The sequence below is a fragment of the Acanthochromis polyacanthus genome, chromosome 5 (assembly GCF_021347895.1).
Source record: "Acanthochromis polyacanthus isolate Apoly-LR-REF ecotype Palm Island chromosome 5, KAUST_Apoly_ChrSc, whole genome shotgun sequence".
In the NCBI taxonomy this organism is placed as follows: domain Eukaryota; kingdom Metazoa; phylum Chordata; class Actinopteri; family Pomacentridae; genus Acanthochromis; species Acanthochromis polyacanthus.
In genome coordinates this window covers 33,141,933-33,160,865 of record NC_067117.1, presented here as the reverse complement: position 1 = coordinate 33,160,865, position 18,933 = coordinate 33,141,933, and the positions used below count along the sequence as shown (strand labels likewise).

The window sequence follows — 18,933 nt, the reverse complement described above, 5'->3', positions numbered from 1 at the left end:
TTCACAGTGATGTCCACATTTTCAACATTTTTTTGAAAATTTTGAACATTTTTAAGTGGGAAAAAAGAGAAATTTTAAAAAAGTTTCTTAAGAACAGTCACACAAAAAATCAACCAAAACCAGCAAATATCGCTGGATTTTGGTTGATTTTTATGAATGTTCTTAAAGAAAATATTAGAAGTTTTACTGATGTATATGTAATCACTTTAGATATTTTAAGGATTTTTTGAAAGATTTTACTCCTTTTTTCAAAATATTTACAAGAATTTTCTTACCAAATTTGTTTTTACAATACATTTTTAACTTTATTGACTTTATTAGAATGGTTTATCTTCATTTAGAGGAAGTTGTCAGAAACACAACAAGATGATGTTCCATGATAATAAAGGAAGAACGTTCTCAAACCAATATTCAAAAAGAAACATTTTTCAGATGTTTTCAAGGACTCAGATGATTTTTATGAAATGTTCCTGTAATGTGGTTTGTTAACAATGGTGGAAAATTCTGCTTTGCAATGATGTGTTGGATGTTATAGAACATTCTACTAGAAAATGTTCCCACAATAATAACAAAGGAAGAATGTTCTCAAACCAACGTTAGAAAAATGTTTCTAAGGTGTTATCAAGGCCTCAGATGATTTTATGCCATCCCTGTAACATGATGTATGTCCAAGGTGGAACATTTTACCTTTTTGTTGAGAGAACACATTATAGAACATTCTTCTATAAGACATGTCCACAATGATGACCTCAGATGACAGAATGTTCTTATTGAGACGTTCCTGTAATGTGATATAATAACAAAATAATGTTCTCAAAACTGCATTTTATCTGAGGTCTCAATAACACTTTCAGATGTTATTTAGACCTCGGACGACAGAACGTTCTTCGTGAGATGTTGTGGTTTAATAACAAAGGTGGAACATTCTGGCTTCAATGTCCTGGAAATGCCTGGGTTTGTTGTTCAAGGAACAAATTATAGAATGTAAAAATCTTTCCCCAAGTGTTCCACAGTGTTATATAATAATGAAGAAAGAATGTGATCAGTGCAACAGTGAGTTCTGAGAACATTAGGACAACATTTTTAGAACATCTTTTTAGCGACCCTCCCCAGAAGAAGAACTTTCTGGATTTAAAAGAAAACTTCTCATTGAAAATACTAGTAGAACTTTCTCGGGACCTTTTTTGAACAAAAAAAATCTAGCTGGATGAAGACTTCAGGAAATACAGCCTTCTTTTAATGAGCTTAGCAGATTCACCTCCGTTGTGTTCAGAATGTAGACACAACTAAACCCCTGTGTGTTCTGTCTGGGTTTGGTTCTACCAGGAGCTGCCAGAAGAGTCGTACCTCCACCCTCCTCTGACGGTGTTCGTTGTGGAGCATCGGGTGTTCGGCCAGCTGGCTCTGGTCGGGGCCCACGTGGTTCAGAACCTCATGAACTATGGACCTCGTGAGCTCGACAGGGAGCCAGAGGAGGAAGAGGAGGAGCCAAAGCCAAAAGGTAAGAAGAACTATAGATGTCCTGATGAAGACTGAATCTGAGTCACTTGTTACTAAGCATCTGCCAATACCTGGTACCATTTTCCTGATAATACACACTTCAAGTATTGTAGATTTACTGTAGTACCTGTTTGCGCCAGCAGGTGGAGCGTTTTTCTGTCCGATGCTGTAAGAGGAGGCAGGCAGTTAATGTTAGCAAGCAGAGAGAATTGTAGGGAGTTTAGCTTGAGAATGGGCACCATGACAAAGTATTCTGCAGCATTTAATGACCTCTGAACAATGAAAATGTCATTTCTAAGGTCACATCATGTGTCTGTGGCTTAAAACAGCAACATCACTTCAGAATAGTCCAACAGGCTCGACTTTGACCACAATTTAATCAACTATTATTTGAAAATGTGTCATTTAAGAAAATTCTTCAAATTCACGACACCTGTGTGAGAACAGATGCAAAGAAAGGCCTGGCCTCAAAGATGTGCAGCTGCAGATCAATTAAAATCGCATTGATTGGTATTGGGGCACATCGAGGTCATTTTTTAGGTTTTATGTTTCATAAGATGAAGAAGGCGGTGCCCATTATTAGGTACAGTGATAAGTAAAAGTCTTAGGATTGTTGTTTTACAAGGTTTTAATGACCAGACATACACTACTGTTCAAAAAATTGGGGTCATCCAGACAATTTTATGTTTTCCCTGAAAACTCACACTTTCATTCATGTGCCAACATAACTGCACAATCAATCAACTAATCATCAATTATCCTTTCAACACCATTAGCTAACACAATGTAGCATTAGAACACAGGAGTGATGGTTGCTGGAAATGTTCCTCTGTACCCCTATGGAGATATTCCATTAAAAATCAGCCGTTTCCAGCTAGAATAGTCATTTACCACATTAACAGTGTCGAGACTGTGTTTCTGATTCATTTAATGTTGTCATCATTGAAAAACGGCTTTTTTTTCAAAAGTAAGGACATTTCTAAGTGACCCCAAACTTTTGAACAGTAGTGTATTCATTTCTTAGTCTCTTTAGTAAGAAATAACAAGAAAATACAGCTTTACTGTATACAGGAGTAATAAACAATAGAAACAATCAAAGCAAAATGGCTTCTACAAACCACAAGAACTATTACTGAATAGCCTGATCCAAATCGGTTAGATTCCTGGCATTTCAAATCTGTTCTCCAATATAACTTATATAAATATAACTGCTTCTGTTGCACTTCTTGTTGGATATTAAAGTGCTTTGTTTTTGCTACAGTGAAGGTAAATCTAGTCTAATCTCATGTGTGCAGAAGATTTATCATCATAAAGCAACATGTTCTGAACAGTAAAATATGTAATGTTTCTTATTATTTACTTTGTTTTGCGATTTCTTTCTGGACAGAACCCTGTTTACGAGCTCACTGAGGTGTCTAGTAAATAACTGAGCTGATCTGTAATAGACGGAAACCAGAATTGGGAATAAATTGAAGTTTCTGGATTCAATGAGTCCCACAAAATTCCACATTAGTTTCATCTGACCACCACCAACAAAGTCTTCTCTAGCACCACTCAGTGTTTTTCTGTCTGTTCCTGCAGTGAGGCAGAACTCGGTGAAGATCAACCCTCTGATGTCGGTGAAGAACATCGGGCTGAGCGGTCTGACGGTCAGTCAGTCCAAGATCCCCATCAACCCCATGAAACTGGTCAACGTAAGTAGATTAATCTCCCCGTGGAGGGCAGGAAACACAAACCTGAAACTGTAAACTAGATTTAAAATGTGTAAAAAATGAGCTGATGTGGACATTAATGTGAATAAACTCCTGCAGGCGCCTCTGAAGAAGCTGATGAAGAAAGGAGAGGAGCTGGAGGAGGAGGCGCCTGAGAAGGAGGAGCTGGACTGGTGGTCCAAATACTACGCTTCACTAGAGGAGCTGGAGAGGAAGGTCAGAAATATGAGACGAAAAGTGTGAAACATCAATGTAGATGTAGATTTAAAAAAAAACCTGGAGTAAAGATAAATAAAAACGTTAAATAAAATGTCCATTCTGAAGATTTTAAAAACAAAAAACACCTTTTTCTGATGCAAATGCTTTATTTTTGTTACTAAGTTATGTGCAGAAAGAAGAGATTTTGATGAAACATGTTGATTTTAAGCTGAAGGTACGTCACATGTGGTTAGTTCAAGGACTGTTGGAATGTTCAAAGTCTGATTTTTTTATTTTATTTTTTGCTTTGTCAATTTCTGGCTGATAAAAGGTGTCATTGTTGCATTTGTTTTAAAAGATAACACGTCCACCAAACTTGCTAGTTGGTTTTTGGGCTTCGACAGATAAACATTAATGCAGATAAAAGCTAAAAAATAAAGGCAGGAATAGTGAAAAAACATAACTTTGAATGATGGATAATTCTGCAGATTTTACACACAAAGAACAAAATTGCTTGGGGGGGGGAAATTAAATATAAAATTAATTAATTCCTTTCAATAAATTATTTAAAGACAGAAATAAGTAAATAGATGTTTCTTTTAGCCCTGTAATTTTCTTTTTTTTTAAGTCAACCATTGAGATGAGACGCTACAGAGGTTGGATGCTTTGTGTATCAGTTCTGAGAATTTTAAACCAATTAATCCTCTGAACTCTGCTGTTTCTGGGTATTTTTATTTGTTTGTTTTTTGTTCCTTTTGCTTTTTCATTCGCATTTCAAAGCTGCTGGCATGTTTTGGGCTTCAGATGGTTTATTTCAACATTATTAGAGTAAAAGTTTAAATTTTACATTATGTTGGCAAAGAAAAACTCTTAATTTAGTAGAAGAGGCAACTAAAAATCTGCATATACAGCTTTAAATAAGAGAATAACTGCACTTATTGAAGCATTCTTTACTTAACTTGATCCTATAACTTGAGGATAAAGAAAATAACACTTAATTTTGAACAAGTTACGACTAAAAATCTACATATTTTAGCTTCAAATAAGAGAATAACTGCACTAATTGATACATTCTTTGCTCTACCTGTGTGATGTTTGCTGTCTGCAGGCTGCTGAGGAGGAGGAGATGGAGGAACAAGCAGAGACGGGTACAGTTGAACTCCCACCGTGATATTTAAATCATAATGATGCATATTTTACATTAAATGATTTACTGGACCAACACACAGCTTATATTTCCAGTCGGTAGTCAAAAACCTGAAGTTGTGACTGACTGTTGACAGTGAAAAGTTACTCAGTCTGGTTTAGTGAGATTTCTGTTGTGACTTTTATGGAAATGTTCATTTAGACATGAAGCCGACACGTTCAGATGTAATACAGATTAGCATGGCATAAAGGGCTTTTAGTGTTGATAAAATTTTCTTCTTTGTACAGATGGAGCCCATCTGACGATGGCGAACATTGAGGAGGAGGAGGAGGAGGTTGTGGTGGTGGAGATGGAGCCTCCTAAAAGGAAGAAGATCGCCACACTGAAGGTGGAACATCATAATAATCATCATGGCTGTGATTTTGGTTTCAAAAACTGATTTAATGACAAGGCTGATGACCACAGGGACATCTGGACCTTCTGAACCCTGTGTGCGCCAAAGAATGTTCTCCAAGGACATCTTTTAAAAATCATCTGAGACCTCGATAACATCTGGATCACTTTTTTGAATGTTGGTTTGAGAATGTTCTTTCTTTGTTATCATAGTACATACAGTACTGTTCAAAAGTTTGGGGTCACCCAGACAACTTTATGTTTTCCATGAAAACTCACACTTTTATTCATGTGCTAACATAATTGCGGAAGGGTTTTCTAATCATCAATGAGCCTTTCAACACCATTAGCTAACACAATGTAGCATTGGAACACAGGAGTGATGGTTGCTGGAAATGTTCCTCTGTACCCCTATGGAGATATTCCATTAAAAATCAGCTGTTTACAGCTAGAATAGTCATTTACAACATTAAAATTGTCTACACTGTATTTCTGATTCACTAATTGTTATCTTCATTGAAAGAAATGCTTTTCTTTCAAAAATAAAGACGTTACTAAACAACCCTAAACTTTTGAACGGTAGTGTATCTAACGTTCCTACAAAGTTAATATAAGCAAAAAAAAAGAGAGGTCCGAGGCACTCCGAGTACCTAAAAATCCTTTGACTCATGGACAACAGTTTACGTGTTTCAGCTACCTCAGGGCCTTCATCAGAACATAATACAACATTAGGGCACAGGTGTGCCTGATAAGGGCTAAAACCAGCTCGTAGCCCTGGTAACCCCATAGGTTCTCAAGGTCCTATACCTTCTCTAAGACTCCCCAGAAACTCTGTGAGGGTAAAGAGATGTTCTACTGTGAGAGCTGAGCCTCTGTTTGTGTGTTCAGCTGTATGGAGGCGACCTGGAGTCAGAGTTCCATCAGTTCCAGGATTGGCTGCACACGTTTCCTCTGTACAAAGGAAGAGCGAGTAGTGAGGACTATGAGGAGGACGACGAGGAGAGGCTGATGGGAAAATACAAGGTCTGTCTGTATCTGTCTGTCCGTTTCTCTGTCTGTCCATCTGTCTGTATCTGTATCTGTCTGACTGATATTCTTCATCTTTCCTGACTCTCCGTCCTTCAGGGCTCCTTCCTGGTTTATCCAATCGATCCAGAAGACACCGAGGACACTCCAGATCACCAGATCACCAACGGAATCCCCAAAAACTCTCCGATCAAAATCTTAGTCCGAGTTTACATCGTCAAGGTACCGGATTTACTCACATCAGCTGTCTGAGAATCCTGAATCGACAAACTTCAAATTCTCAACCATAGCTACAGTATGCTAGATTTAAATAGGTTTAATCCTCTGAATTCTAGGCAGTTTCTGGATGTTTTTTGCTCCCGTCTCATTTTTTCTCACTTTTTTTTAACTGCAACATAAAGTCCTGCTCCTCTATGGAAACAGAACAATCATGACTGGAAGTATAAAGAACCCAGCAATATCGTATGTGCAGTACGGCACAGTTAGAATGACAGAAATCAGAAGGAAGAAAAACAAAGGTGGAATTTCTTCAAAAATGTATGTCAAATTAATTGAAAAAAACTTGAATCAGGATGTAGAACATTTTTCCAAGTGTCCATAGGTGTTACTGAGAAAATGTTGACCGTACACACTATAGATATTTACCTACTTCCATTTTTCGCTTCCATACTTGTCTGCTCTTTGTTTTGTGTAAACACATCCTGCAGTTCAGCTGAAAAGTTCTGTATTTTTTGTCACATGACTGTTGGTCACATCTGAGTCACTAAAGGCTTCACAATTACAGAATTACAGAATTGCAGAATCTTTGATTTTAGCAGAATCTTAGTAAAGCAAAGAGTTTATTTTTGGTGAAAATTTATGTGAGACTTGTAGAATAAAGTAGTTTCAATCGAAAAAATCACAATTTTAAGGTGAGATTTGATTGATTTTCCAAGTTTTTATAGTTTCTGGCTGATAAATGGAGTCATTTCAGGAATTTTTTTTAGATAAATGATTTCAAACATTCTGGCAGATTTGTGGTTCAAACAGTTAAACCCAGTTTGTGTTCTACTGTTGGTTCTACTTTCTCTGTTTGTGTTCTACTGTTGGTTCTACTGTCTCTGTGTTCTACGATTGATTCTACTGTCTCTGTTTGTGTTCTACTGTTGGTTCTGCTGTCTCTGTTTGTGTTCTACTGTTGGTTCTACTGTCTCTGTTTGTGTTCTACTGTTGGTTCTACTGTCTATGCGTTCTACTATTGATTCTACTGTCTCTGTTTGTGTTCAGCTATTGGTTCTGCTGTCTCTGTTTGTGCTCTACTGTTGGTTCTGCTGTCTCTGTTTGTGTTCTACTGTTGGTTCTGCTGTCTCTGTTTGTGTTCTACTCTTGGTTCTACTGTTTCTGTTTGTGTTCTACTGTTGGTTCTACCATCTCTGTTTGCGTTCTACTGTCTCTGTTTGTGTTCTACTCTTGGTTCTACTGTTTCTGTTTGTGTTCTACTGTTGGTTCTGCCGTCTCTGTTTGTGTTCTACTGTTGGTTCTACTGTCTCTGTGTTCTACTGTTGGATCTACTTTCTCTGTGTTCTACTGTTGATTCTACCGTCTCTGTTTGTGTTCTGCTCTTGGTTCTACTGTTTCTGTTTGTGTTCTACTCTTGGTTCTGCCGTCTCTGTTTGTGTTCTACTGTTGGTTCTACCGTCTCTGTTTGTGTTCTACTATTGGTTCTACTGTCTCTGTTTGTGTTCTACAGGCCACCAGTTTGGCTCCCACAGACCCTAACGGTAAAGCCGACCCGTACCTCGTGGTTCAGGTGGGAGAACAAAGTATGGACACCAAAGACCGATACATCCCCAAACAGCTGAACCCGATGTTCGGAGAGTCAGTACCAATAGAATCTGTCTGACTGTCTGTCCAGCTGGTTCTGACTCCGTTGGATTGACTGTCCTTCTGTGTTTCAGGGTGTTTGAACTCACGGTGTCGTTCCCGCTGGAAACAGAGCTGGTTGTCACAGTAATGGACCACGATCTGATCGGGGCCGATGACGTTATCGGCGAGACTCGGGTTGACTTGGAGAACCGGTTCTACAGCCACCACAGAGCCTCCTGCGGTCTGGCTCTGTACTATGACACGTCAGTACCTCAACTTATAGAATCAGTACTACAACGTATTAGTACCAGAACTACATGTTAGTACCAGAACTACATGTAAACACGGGAACTTCATCTTTATACCAGAACCACATGTTAGTACCAGAACTATATGTTTGTATCAGAACTACATGTTAGTACCAGAACTACATTTTGCTTCATGTTAGTACCAGAACTACTTGTAAACACTAGAACTTCATCTTTATACCAGAACTACATGTTAGTACCAGAACTACATGTAAGTGCCAGAACTAGATGTTAGTACCAAAGCAACATGTTAGTACCAGAATTACATGTTAGCACTAGAACTTCATCGTTATACCAGAACCACATGTTAGTACCAGAAGTACATGTTAGTACCAGAACTACACATTAGTACCAGAATGTCATGTTAGTGTCAGAACTACATGTTTGTAACAGAACTTCATGTTAGCACTAGAACATCATCTTTCTTTGTACCAGAACCACATGTTAGTACTGGAACTTCATCTTAGTACCAAAACTACATGTTAGTACCCAAACTACAAGTTAGTACCAGCACTGTGACACAGAACAAGTTTATTCCGAAACATCGCCCAAATCTGGCCAAAGTTCCTCTCAGAATCAGTTGATTTTGAATCTACAATAACTTGAATTTATTTAATTAGTCCATGCAAACTTTTATCTTCATACTGGAAGATATTTTTAGAGCTCCATGCCTTTGAAGTACATAGAGGTGGGTCCAATTTTGACTTTTTCCCATTTGTGAAAGCAGATAGACATTTTCAGGGCTGAAAAACACATTTGAGTTCTGTTAAGAACTGCAGTTAGATCAGTTTTTATTCACTCCAGGTGTCACATTACAAAGACCAAATCTGGTTTTTGTTCATTTTTGCTTTAACCGACTTTGACCAGCAATATCATGGCATGTATCATAATTTGAACAGTAAAGCTGACTGTGTGTCATAGAAACATTCATTGGTACCCTGGATGTGTTTTCTGATAATTCACCAGAGAAAACTTTAAAAAGTGCATTCTGGGTAAACTTTCAAGGCTCATATCAGCATGTGTGATAGATGATTGGTCAGAACAAGTTAGACACAATGACAGCACTGTTTTTACTCACATTTGATACAAGGATCGTCTGATATACACGATTTCTTCTGTGGAAAAATCATTTTCTGCAAGTTGTGACTGCGAGAACTGTCTCTATAGAACCTTTTTCAGGAGATAAATCAATCTGAAAATAATAGTTATGCAGTTTTCATCCCAAGTTCCTGCAGTAGAAGTCTACTTTTTGATACCAGACATATGTACCATCGCTCCTGAACATACTGTTGCTCTTTGCCTCTCTCAACAGTGATGGTTACAATATGTGGCGTGATGCAAAGAAGCCATCCACCATCCTAGCTGAGCTCTGCAGGATGAACGGAATCCCGTCTCCAGAGTACCGACCACATGAAGTCAAAGTCCTCAACAAGATCTTCAAAATACCACCAGATGCAGTTCCTGAAGGTAGGACAGATGTCAGGTAGATGGAACCAGACTCAGTTAGTCAGGAAGTAAAGGATTGTTGCTCATCAGTTTACTTGTTGTTGTTCTTGCCAGTTCTTCTGAAGAAGAACGAGCGATCTCCAGAGGAGCAGGCAGAGATAGAGGAACATTCAGCCCTGAGCGTGCTGCAGCGATGGGGGGAGATGAACGAGTTCATCCCTGGAGCTATCCCTCTGGTACCAGAACATGTGGAGATCCGGTCTCTGCAGAACCAGAGCAACCTTGGATTGCCACAGGTAACCTCCACACAGCGTTCAGGAGAAAGTCGGAGCTGCTGCTGTAACTAGATGTCGTTAACAGTGTGGTATCTTCGTGCTGCAGGGTTATCTTCACATGTGGGTGGACATGTTTCCCAACGACATCCCAGCTCCGCCTGCTGTGGACATTAAGCCCCGCCTCCCTGAACAGTACGTCAGCACTCTGTCAGTACAGAACAATGGAATAAGGACAGAGTTCTAAGAATATTCTTGTTGTTGTTTCCATGGTGACAGATATGAGCTGCGGGTGATCATCTGGAACACCGATGATGTGTTTCTGGACGACGTCAACCCGTTTACAGGCGACCCATCCTCCGACATCTACGTTAAAGGGTCAGATTCACTCACACTGACTTTTTTTACATTTTTACAGCAAAACCGGTACAGTTTGATTGGATCAGGATCATCGACTCAGGTTGTTCTGTGTTCTCCTTTTAGCAGTGAAGACTTCACAGCTAGCACGGAACACAACACTGGCTAACATTAGAGAATGTTTCAGGAACATTTTCATTTCCAAAAATGTTCCGATAAATTTAATATAATGTTTTAGTGATGTTAGGAACACAGATTATGTTCTATGATAACAAAGGAGGAATGTTCTCAAACCAGCATTCAAAAAAGCTTTTCCAAATGCTATCAAGGCTTTAAATCATTTTTATAAGACGTTCCTGTGATGTGAAATCACAACGGAGATGGAGCGCTCTTCCCACAATGTTCTTTGGAGGTTTTAGAGTTTATAGAAAGTTCTTCTTAAAACATCCCCCCCATGAAAACAAACAAGGTTCTCAAACAAACATTCACCAAACTTTTTCCAGATGTTATTCAGGCCTCAAATGACAGAATGTTGATTCTAAGAAGTTCCTGTTATGTGATGTACAGTGGGGCAAAGAAAGTATTTAGTCAGCCACAGATTGTGGAAGTTCTCTCATTTAAAATGATGGCAGAGGTCTGTAATTTTCATCATAGGTACACTTCAACTGTGAGAGACCGAATGTGAAAAAAAAATCCAGGAACTCACATTGTAGGATTTTTAAAGAATTTATTTGTAAATTGTGATGGAAAATAAGTATTTGGTCACCTACAAACAAGCAAGATCTCTGGCTCTCACAGTCTTGTAACTTCTTCTTTAAGAAGCTCTCCTATCCTCCACTCGTTACCTGTACTGATGGCACCTGTTTGGACTCGTTATCTGTATAAAAGACACCTGTCCACAGCCTCAAACAGTCAGACTAAAAACTCTACCATGACCAAGACCAAAGAGCTGTCAAAGGACACAGGGAACAAAATCGTAGACATGCACCAGGCTGGAAAGAGTGAATCTACAATAGGCAAGCAGCTTGATGTGAATAAATCAACTGTGGGAGCAATTATTAGAAAATGGAAGATATACAAGACCACTGATAATCTCCCTCGATCTGGGGCTCCACACAAGATCTCATCCCATTTTGTCTATTTGTTGAGGGAACACATCGTAGAACATCCATACATCCATTCTCTATACACCGCTTTATCCTCACTAGGGTCGCGGCGGGTGCTGGAGTCTATCCCAGCTGACTCGGGCGAAGGCAGGGGACACCCTGGACAGGTCGCCAGTCTGTCACAGGGCTACATATACAGACGAACACTCACACTCACATTCACACCTACGGGCAATTTAGAGTAATCAATTAACCTCAGCATATTATTGGACTGTGGGAGGAAGCCGGAGTGCCCGGAGAAAACCCACGCATGCACAGGGAGAACATGCAAACTCCATGCAGAAAGATCCCAGGCCCAGCCGGGATTTGAACCGGGGATCTTCTTGCTGCAAGGCAAAAGTGCTAACCACTATACCACTGTACAGCCCCACATCGTAGAACATTCTTCATTTAAACATTTTCACTATGAATTCAAAGTGAGGATGTTCTCAGCACAATGTTCAGAAAATGTTTTCCACATGTTGTCAAGACCTTAGATCAGAAAATGTTCCTAATCCACAATAATACATGATGACAAAACAAGAGCGTTTTCAGTGCAACAATCCGTTTTTAGAACTTTAGGGCATAACAACAAATAACTTCTGGCTGTGTCACTGTTCTGTTGTGTTCTCTGTTTAGTTGGATTAAAGGACTGGAAGGAGACAAACAGGAGACCGACGTCCACTTCAACTCTCTGACCGGAGAAGGAAACTTCAACTGGAGATTCGTTTTCCGCTTCGACTACCTTCCTACTGAGGTAAAGAAATGTTCTGGCACCTTCAGGGCTACAACTAATGGTTATCCTTTCTTTGTTCCATCATTTTTACAATAGTAATAATTAACATAAAGAGATCTTGTTCACAAGTGTGAGATGGACAGGTAGACTGGTGCAGTCAGCAGTGATTTGGGTGTTGTACCTGATAACTACATTTTGTGTATACTCTTTACCCTGAACCCTGCAGTCTCTCTGGTGTGTTACCAGGAGTTAACGTTGTCCCTATGGTTCCTGTCCTGCAGAAAGAGGTGGTTTATAAGAAGAAGGAGTCCATCTTCTCTCTGGAGGAGTCTGAGTTTCGTCAGCCAGCTGTTCTGACGCTGCAGGTCTGGGACTACGACCGCATTGCAGCCAATGATTTTCTGGGTAGGATGCTCTGTACATTCACAAACATTATGAAGTATTTATGTTCTAAATACACAGACATTCATGCTGCATCTATAAATGCCATCTTCACAGCACCTTTTGCTCTTATGCAGCTTCATGTCATCCCCTCCGTTCTTCACTGTCAGGACTTTGCATTCACTGTGGTAGTCCTGGTCAAGTTCAGATCAAACAAGTTATCTTGGTCTCATCTGAATAAAGAATGTTCTCCCAACATTCGTCAGACTTTTGTTCATGTTATTTAACAAAGCAAAGGTTTATCTAGAAGATTTGCTCCGAACAGCAACAAGTGTTTATTTCTTTTCCTCCATCCATAGAGGTTGATGTTCTGAAGTGTTCTTCACTGTCTGAGCTTCACACAAACTCTGATTTCCACTGATAACTCCTGGACCAAGTCTGAAGCAGCTTCCGTCTGTTTTTCACAGCTAGATGGTGAAAGTAGTTCAGTGTCTGTGGAGTCATTTTAGGAGGACGACCACTGCAGCCCTGATTAGTGCTGCTATGACTCCTTTTATACCTCCTGACTACTGCTGACTCTGTGGTTCACTGATGTTTAGTTGATCTTCCTGCGTCCTCTTCCATATTTGTGAAGTCTCAAAGTCAGATTTGTCAGTTCCTGTGTTCAATTATTTCCATGTGGAGCCATGATGAAGACAGAGACACAGTCCATAGATTCAAAACTGAAAAAGTTCTGCTGTTCCGAGCTCATTTTAGAACCATGTTCATGCAGTTAGGATGATTGGAAATCACTATTGGAGTCAGTTTAGCTTCAGTTATCACAGTTTTATAACTTGTGTGCCAGTGATCAAAGCTAAATTCATTTTTGTTGTGATGAGTTTTTACTTTGGGGCCTCAATTTTCAATTTAGTCTTCCTGTAGTATTTGTTTCTGACGCTTCATAAGAAGAAAAAGTCTGCTTGTAAACAAAAAGTAATTACATTTTGAATCATTTGGCACTTAAATAATTTTTCACAAAGGTGTGCCAACATTTTACTGTAGTCTTGAGTTCATTTTGATGTAACATTCAAGATGCGTCATGAGATAACACTCTTTCACCAGTACTCATTATCCTAAAATCTTCCTCCTCCTCTTTCAGGCTCCCTGGAGTTTAGTCTTAGCGACATGGTTCGACCTGCAAAATCTGCCACCAAGTGTACAATAGAGATGGCGAAGGATCGGGCCAGCCCTCGGTTCTCCATCTTTCGTGCCAAGAAGATGAAGGGCTGGTGGCCGCTGATACGCCTGAAGACGGCCGAGGACTTTGAGAGGGAAGAGAAGGAAAAGGAGGAGGCCAAGAAGAAGAAGAAGAAGAAGACCAAGGACAAGAGGAGCAAACTGAGGCAGGAGGACATCCAGTACACCGACAGTCTGGGCAACACATTCCTGTTAATGGTAAACACACACACACACACACACACACACACACCATGTTAATGTCAAACTAAAGTAGCCCAACAAACCAAGATAAAGTCTGAGGCTCACATTTTGCCTCCATTTTAATCAAATGTTGTTATTGCATTGAAATGTGGGAATTCAGTGAGAAATTATTGAATTTTAAATATCTAAAAATAATGGTAAAAAATCTAAATATCAGGTTTATTAATCACTCCGGTCTGTATTTTTAATGTCTGGGTTTGTTTGGGGCAGCACTTGAAATATGCATTTTTTTGTTCAAATGTCCTTCTGAATCTAAAACTCCAAAGAGATGATGCCTTTACAAAATTAACAAAACTGCACCATTTACCAGACACAAACTGTAAAAAGAAATACTGAGAATCTACTCATCCAACCAAATCTTAGCTTAAAATCCTGATTTTACTTCTTAGTCACTTGTATAACTTAAATATTCATAAAAAATTAAACAATTAAAAAAAAATGTCCTAACCACATACTGTAAAAGACAAAAAATGATAAATTTCTTTGTACAACCATGAAGCCACTAGTGACTCAGCTGTGACCAACAGCCCTGTGACAAAAATGTAGTGATTTCTCGACTCAACTGCAGGCAGTTAAGGCCACCATTTTTTCCTGAAATCAACTGAAACTGAAACTAAAATTAGTGGTGCAAGAATGAGTTCCTCCTCACTGTTTCCTTACAATCCTTTGCTGCTTTCATTTAAATAATTCTACTCAAACAACAACAAGAACAAATAAATATTACTCGAGAACACACAATATTAATGTTATGAAAATGCAGATATGAATTCTAAATTAAACCCCAGTGTGAATGTTTGTGGTGACTCTGACATTGTGTTTGTCTGCAGGGGAAGGTGGAGGCGGAGCTTCAGCTGGTGCCGTTGGAGCAGGCCGAGGCAAACCCAGTGGGACGGGGACGTAAAGAACCAGAACCTCTGGACAAACCAAAGTAACACACATACCAATAGAGATAAACTCAACTTTGTGCACATTTATTCACCCCTAAAAGCAAATCTGCTGATTACTCTAATTTTGTTTAAAACAAGCAGATGTTTTATTGTAAGATTTTCCTATTGAATGTGATGTGACTGAACCTGTAGCCTTCTATGCACTCTGTCCAGGTTAAAACTGGTGTAAACTGGCATAGACGGGTGTAAACTGATGTAAACAAGTGTAAGCTGGTATAAAATCATCTAAACTTTGTAAAAATGTATAAAGATACTGGTGCAGACACGTGTAAATTATTGTAAAAATGTGTGAAAAGGTGCCAAAAGTTGTAAACTGATATAGACAGGTATAAACTAGTATAAACAGGTGTTAACTGTTATAAAAAAAAAAGGTGTAAAGACATGTAAACTGTTGACTGTGATGGTTGTAAACAAGCGTAGACTGCTGTAAACTGGTGAAAATTGGCATAAACTGGTGGAAAAAAGTGTAAACAGACTGGTGTAGATGGTTGTAGATCAGTATAAACAGGTGTTTACTGGTATAAAAAGATGTAAAGAGGTCTAAACTATTATGTAGACAGATGTAAACTGGTCTAAACAGGTGTAAATTGGCATAAACTGGCATAAAGAGGTGTATAACAAACTGGTGTAGACCGGTGTAAACTGGTATAAACAAGTGTTCACTGGTATAAAAAGATGTAAAGAGATGTAAACTAGAAGAGACAGGTGTAAAAAGATGTAAACAGTTGTGAACTGGTCTACACAAGTGTACACTGATGTAGACTGGTATAAAGTAGTGTAAACTGGTATAAACTATTGTAAATTAGTGTAAACTGGCATAAATGGGTGTAAACAGATGTACACTGGTATGAACTAGTGTAAATCGGTGTAAACTGGTATAAATAGGTGTAAATCGATGTAGACTGCTCTAAACCAGTGTATGCTAGTGTAAATTGATATAAATATGGGTAAACAGATGTTAACTGGTATAAACTGGTGTAAATTGGTGTGAATAAATGTTAACTGGTATAAATTGGTGTAAAGCAGTGTAAACTGGTATAAACCGGTGTAAACTGAAATAAACTGGTGTAAATTGGTGTAAAGTAGTGTAAACAAATATAAATTGGTGTAAACTGATATAAATCAGTTTAAATAGATGTAAACTGATACAAACCAGTGTAAATTGGTGTAAACAGATGTAAACTGGTTTAAACTGGTGTAAACTGGTAAAAACTGGTATAAACTATCTCCTCTTGTCTCTCCAGTCGCCCCACCACCAACTTCTCCTGGTTCATCAACCCAATGAAGACCTTCATCTTCCTCATCTGGAAGAAATACAAGAAGTACATCATCGCTCTGGTCATCCTGGTCATCCTGGCGCTCTTCCTCGCCCTCATCATCTACACATTGCCTCAGAACATCACCTCCCTCATCATCAAAGGATGAAGAAACCTGTGGAGTCTTCATCACCTGGACTGTCTCAGGTTTCTGATCCTGAACTAATCAGTGTCACATTTACTCATGATTCCAATTACTATTAGTCTGGATGATTAAATACAGTCAGCCTGAGTGAACTACATTACCCAGCATCCTCAGGGATCTGAATTATTGTCAGATTATTGGATGCTTCTTACTCCACATTTAAACTTTATATTATTATGTCATTTTAATATTGTTTGACTGTAAAACCTCAATCAGTATCTTTCTTTAATGACAGTTGTGATTATTTTTTCTAATCTTAAATGTAAATTAAGTCAGAATATTTAAACACGTTTATTATTTTAAGCTTCATTTTGCACTGACTAAGTACTGAAGTTAATATTCTTATTTTTACTAGTTTGAAAATGATTAATCTGAATGTTAGTTGCTGTTTCTGAGAATTAAATAAATATTATTAAATATATTATTAGAAACAATGTCACTCTGTGTCAAAGTCACTCTGTTTAAAGGTATCACTTAGAGATTATTTCTTTCTCACTCACTTCTTAGTTTCCGTCCAGTGCTTTTGTGCGCTAATCAAACTTTTCAAATATTAAAATGTGAATTTGCTCACCCCCTCATAATGAAGCAGATCAAAAGGGTTTTTGTTCAACCTTTTTTTTAAAAAAAAAAAAACGACCTGCTTTTCTTTGACTGTGACTCATTTAGTCACAATTATTTAATGTCATAAAGAAACTCCTGATATTTTAAACCAAGTTTTCAGGAGGTTTAAAATTAATAATCTGCAAGTCATCTGAAAAATGTAAAGTTTCTGCATTAAACCAACCAATAAAGGAAAAGTAGAGGAATATCAGTGGCAAACTGCTGTTGAATTACTAAATTAAAAGTCATTATTTTGTCCCTTTGACTGATATTAAATGTGATTATGTGAACTTGGTTGGTCTTTCGCAGCAAAATGACATTTAAAACTTCCATATTTTCCACTTTTTTAAAGCAAATTAATTAAAATTTCATACCTCCTCAGTTTTTAAGACAAATAAAACGGAACAAAAAATATTTTTCACTTCTTGGCCACTGTAAAGGAAATTTGTCATGTTTTCTGGCTTATGTTTGACACAAAGCTGAAGTGAAATTCAGGCCTCAGCCATCAGACTTTGCCCTCGTCTTGTGTCTGAACCTCAGGAAGTTAGAAATGGTTTGTTTACAGACGTTTACTCTGAGTGTTTCCTCTGAGACTCTGATTAAATTGGTTCATGTCGGGACAAAGACCAAATCTTCTCGTGCAGACTCATGACTTGGAGGCAAAAGCTTGAGGAATCTGATGACTTAAACGGAATATATATACTATTTTTGTAAAAAAAAATCACAAAAGAAGTGCCCTTTTTTTTTTTTTTTTTACAAAGTGACAGTCGATGACTATGGAATCACAGGAGTGCCATAATAAAAAATAAAACTGTTAAAAATGAAGAAATAAATGTGCAAATATAAAGATGAATAAATAAATAAATAATATGGAAATATAAAGGTAAATTTTGTCATTGCTTTTTCCTTTAATCCATCCATTCTCTATACACCGCTTTATCCTCACTAGGGTCGCGGGGGGTGCTGGAGTCTATCCCAGCTGACTCGGGCGGAGGCAGGGGACACCCTGGATAGATCACCAGTCTGTCACAGGGCTACATATACAGACAAACAATCACACTCACATTCACACCTACGGGCAATTTAGAGTAATCAATTAACCTCAGCATATTTTTGGACTGTGGGAGGAAGCCGGAGTGCCCGGAGAAAACCCACGCATGCACAGGGAGAACATGCAAACTCCATGCAGAAAGATCCCAGGCCCGCCCGGGATTTGAACCGGGGATCTTCTTGCTGCAAGGCAAAAGTGCTAACAAGTACACCACTGTCCAGCCCTTTTTCCTGTTATTAACATATTTTTTTTATTTATTCCTCTTCATATTTACACATTTATTTCTTTATTTTTTTCAACAGATTTATATTTTATTATGGTGCTCCTGTGATCTATAATTGACTGAGAGGGAAAATCAAAGCTACTGGATCAAAATAAATGTGTCATGGCTCTAAAACAGTGAACAGAGGAGCAAGATGTTGGAGGATACATCCAGCATCATGAAACATCTACAGATTATGAACAGAGTAGAGGAAGTCTGCAGAGGCTGTAAAAAAACAGTTAAATATCTGTAATATGTGGTCCCTCTATTTTTTATTGATACCAACTGTGGGCTTCAAAATTGGACTAAAAAATGTCCAAAATAACTCAAAATTGTTACTTTGATCATGTTTCGTGTAATTTCGGACAGTTTTCAAATTATTTTAGACAATAATTGAGTCAATCTGGACTGTTTTGGGCTATTTTGGACAAATTCTGAGTATTCTTGTCACTTTCAAGCGACTCTGGACAAGATTCCAATAATTTTGGACAATTTGCAACCTAAACTAAAACCTACTGGATCAGTAAAATAAATGCAGCATGGCTCAGAAACAGTGAACAGAAGAGCAAATTGTTGGAAGATACATTCAGCATGGTGAAACATCTTCCTAATAAAATATCTATAGTGTGACGAGCCTTCCCTCCAGTGTTGGTCGTACCGTGGAAGA

At 38.3% G+C, this 18,933-nt stretch overlaps 1 protein-coding gene across 1 annotated transcript in view; it reads left to right on the top strand.

Annotated features, from left to right (window-relative positions):
- Positions 1-17,713, top strand: part of fer1l4 (fer-1 like family member 4) — a 49,287-nt gene extending 31,574 nt beyond the window's left edge. The window contains exons 28-45 of the mRNA XM_051948137.1: positions 1,327-1,501; positions 3,082-3,194; positions 3,312-3,428; positions 4,519-4,558; positions 4,845-4,945; positions 5,839-5,973; positions 6,076-6,198; positions 7,706-7,833; positions 7,914-8,084; positions 9,442-9,596; positions 9,690-9,871; positions 9,957-10,042; positions 10,127-10,225; positions 11,989-12,106; positions 12,367-12,490; positions 13,605-13,900; positions 14,773-14,873; positions 16,137-17,713. Of these exons, the coding sequence (XP_051804097.1) occupies positions 1,327-1,501; positions 3,082-3,194; positions 3,312-3,428; positions 4,519-4,558; positions 4,845-4,945; positions 5,839-5,973; positions 6,076-6,198; positions 7,706-7,833; positions 7,914-8,084; positions 9,442-9,596; positions 9,690-9,871; positions 9,957-10,042; positions 10,127-10,225; positions 11,989-12,106; positions 12,367-12,490; positions 13,605-13,900; positions 14,773-14,873; positions 16,137-16,317 (2,445 nt within the window). The 3' untranslated portion in view covers positions 16,318-17,713. The remainder of the gene's footprint in view (positions 1-1,326; positions 1,502-3,081; positions 3,195-3,311; positions 3,429-4,518; positions 4,559-4,844; positions 4,946-5,838; positions 5,974-6,075; positions 6,199-7,705; positions 7,834-7,913; positions 8,085-9,441; positions 9,597-9,689; positions 9,872-9,956; positions 10,043-10,126; positions 10,226-11,988; positions 12,107-12,366; positions 12,491-13,604; positions 13,901-14,772; positions 14,874-16,136) is intronic.
- Positions 17,714-18,933: the final 1,220 nt, after the last annotated feature.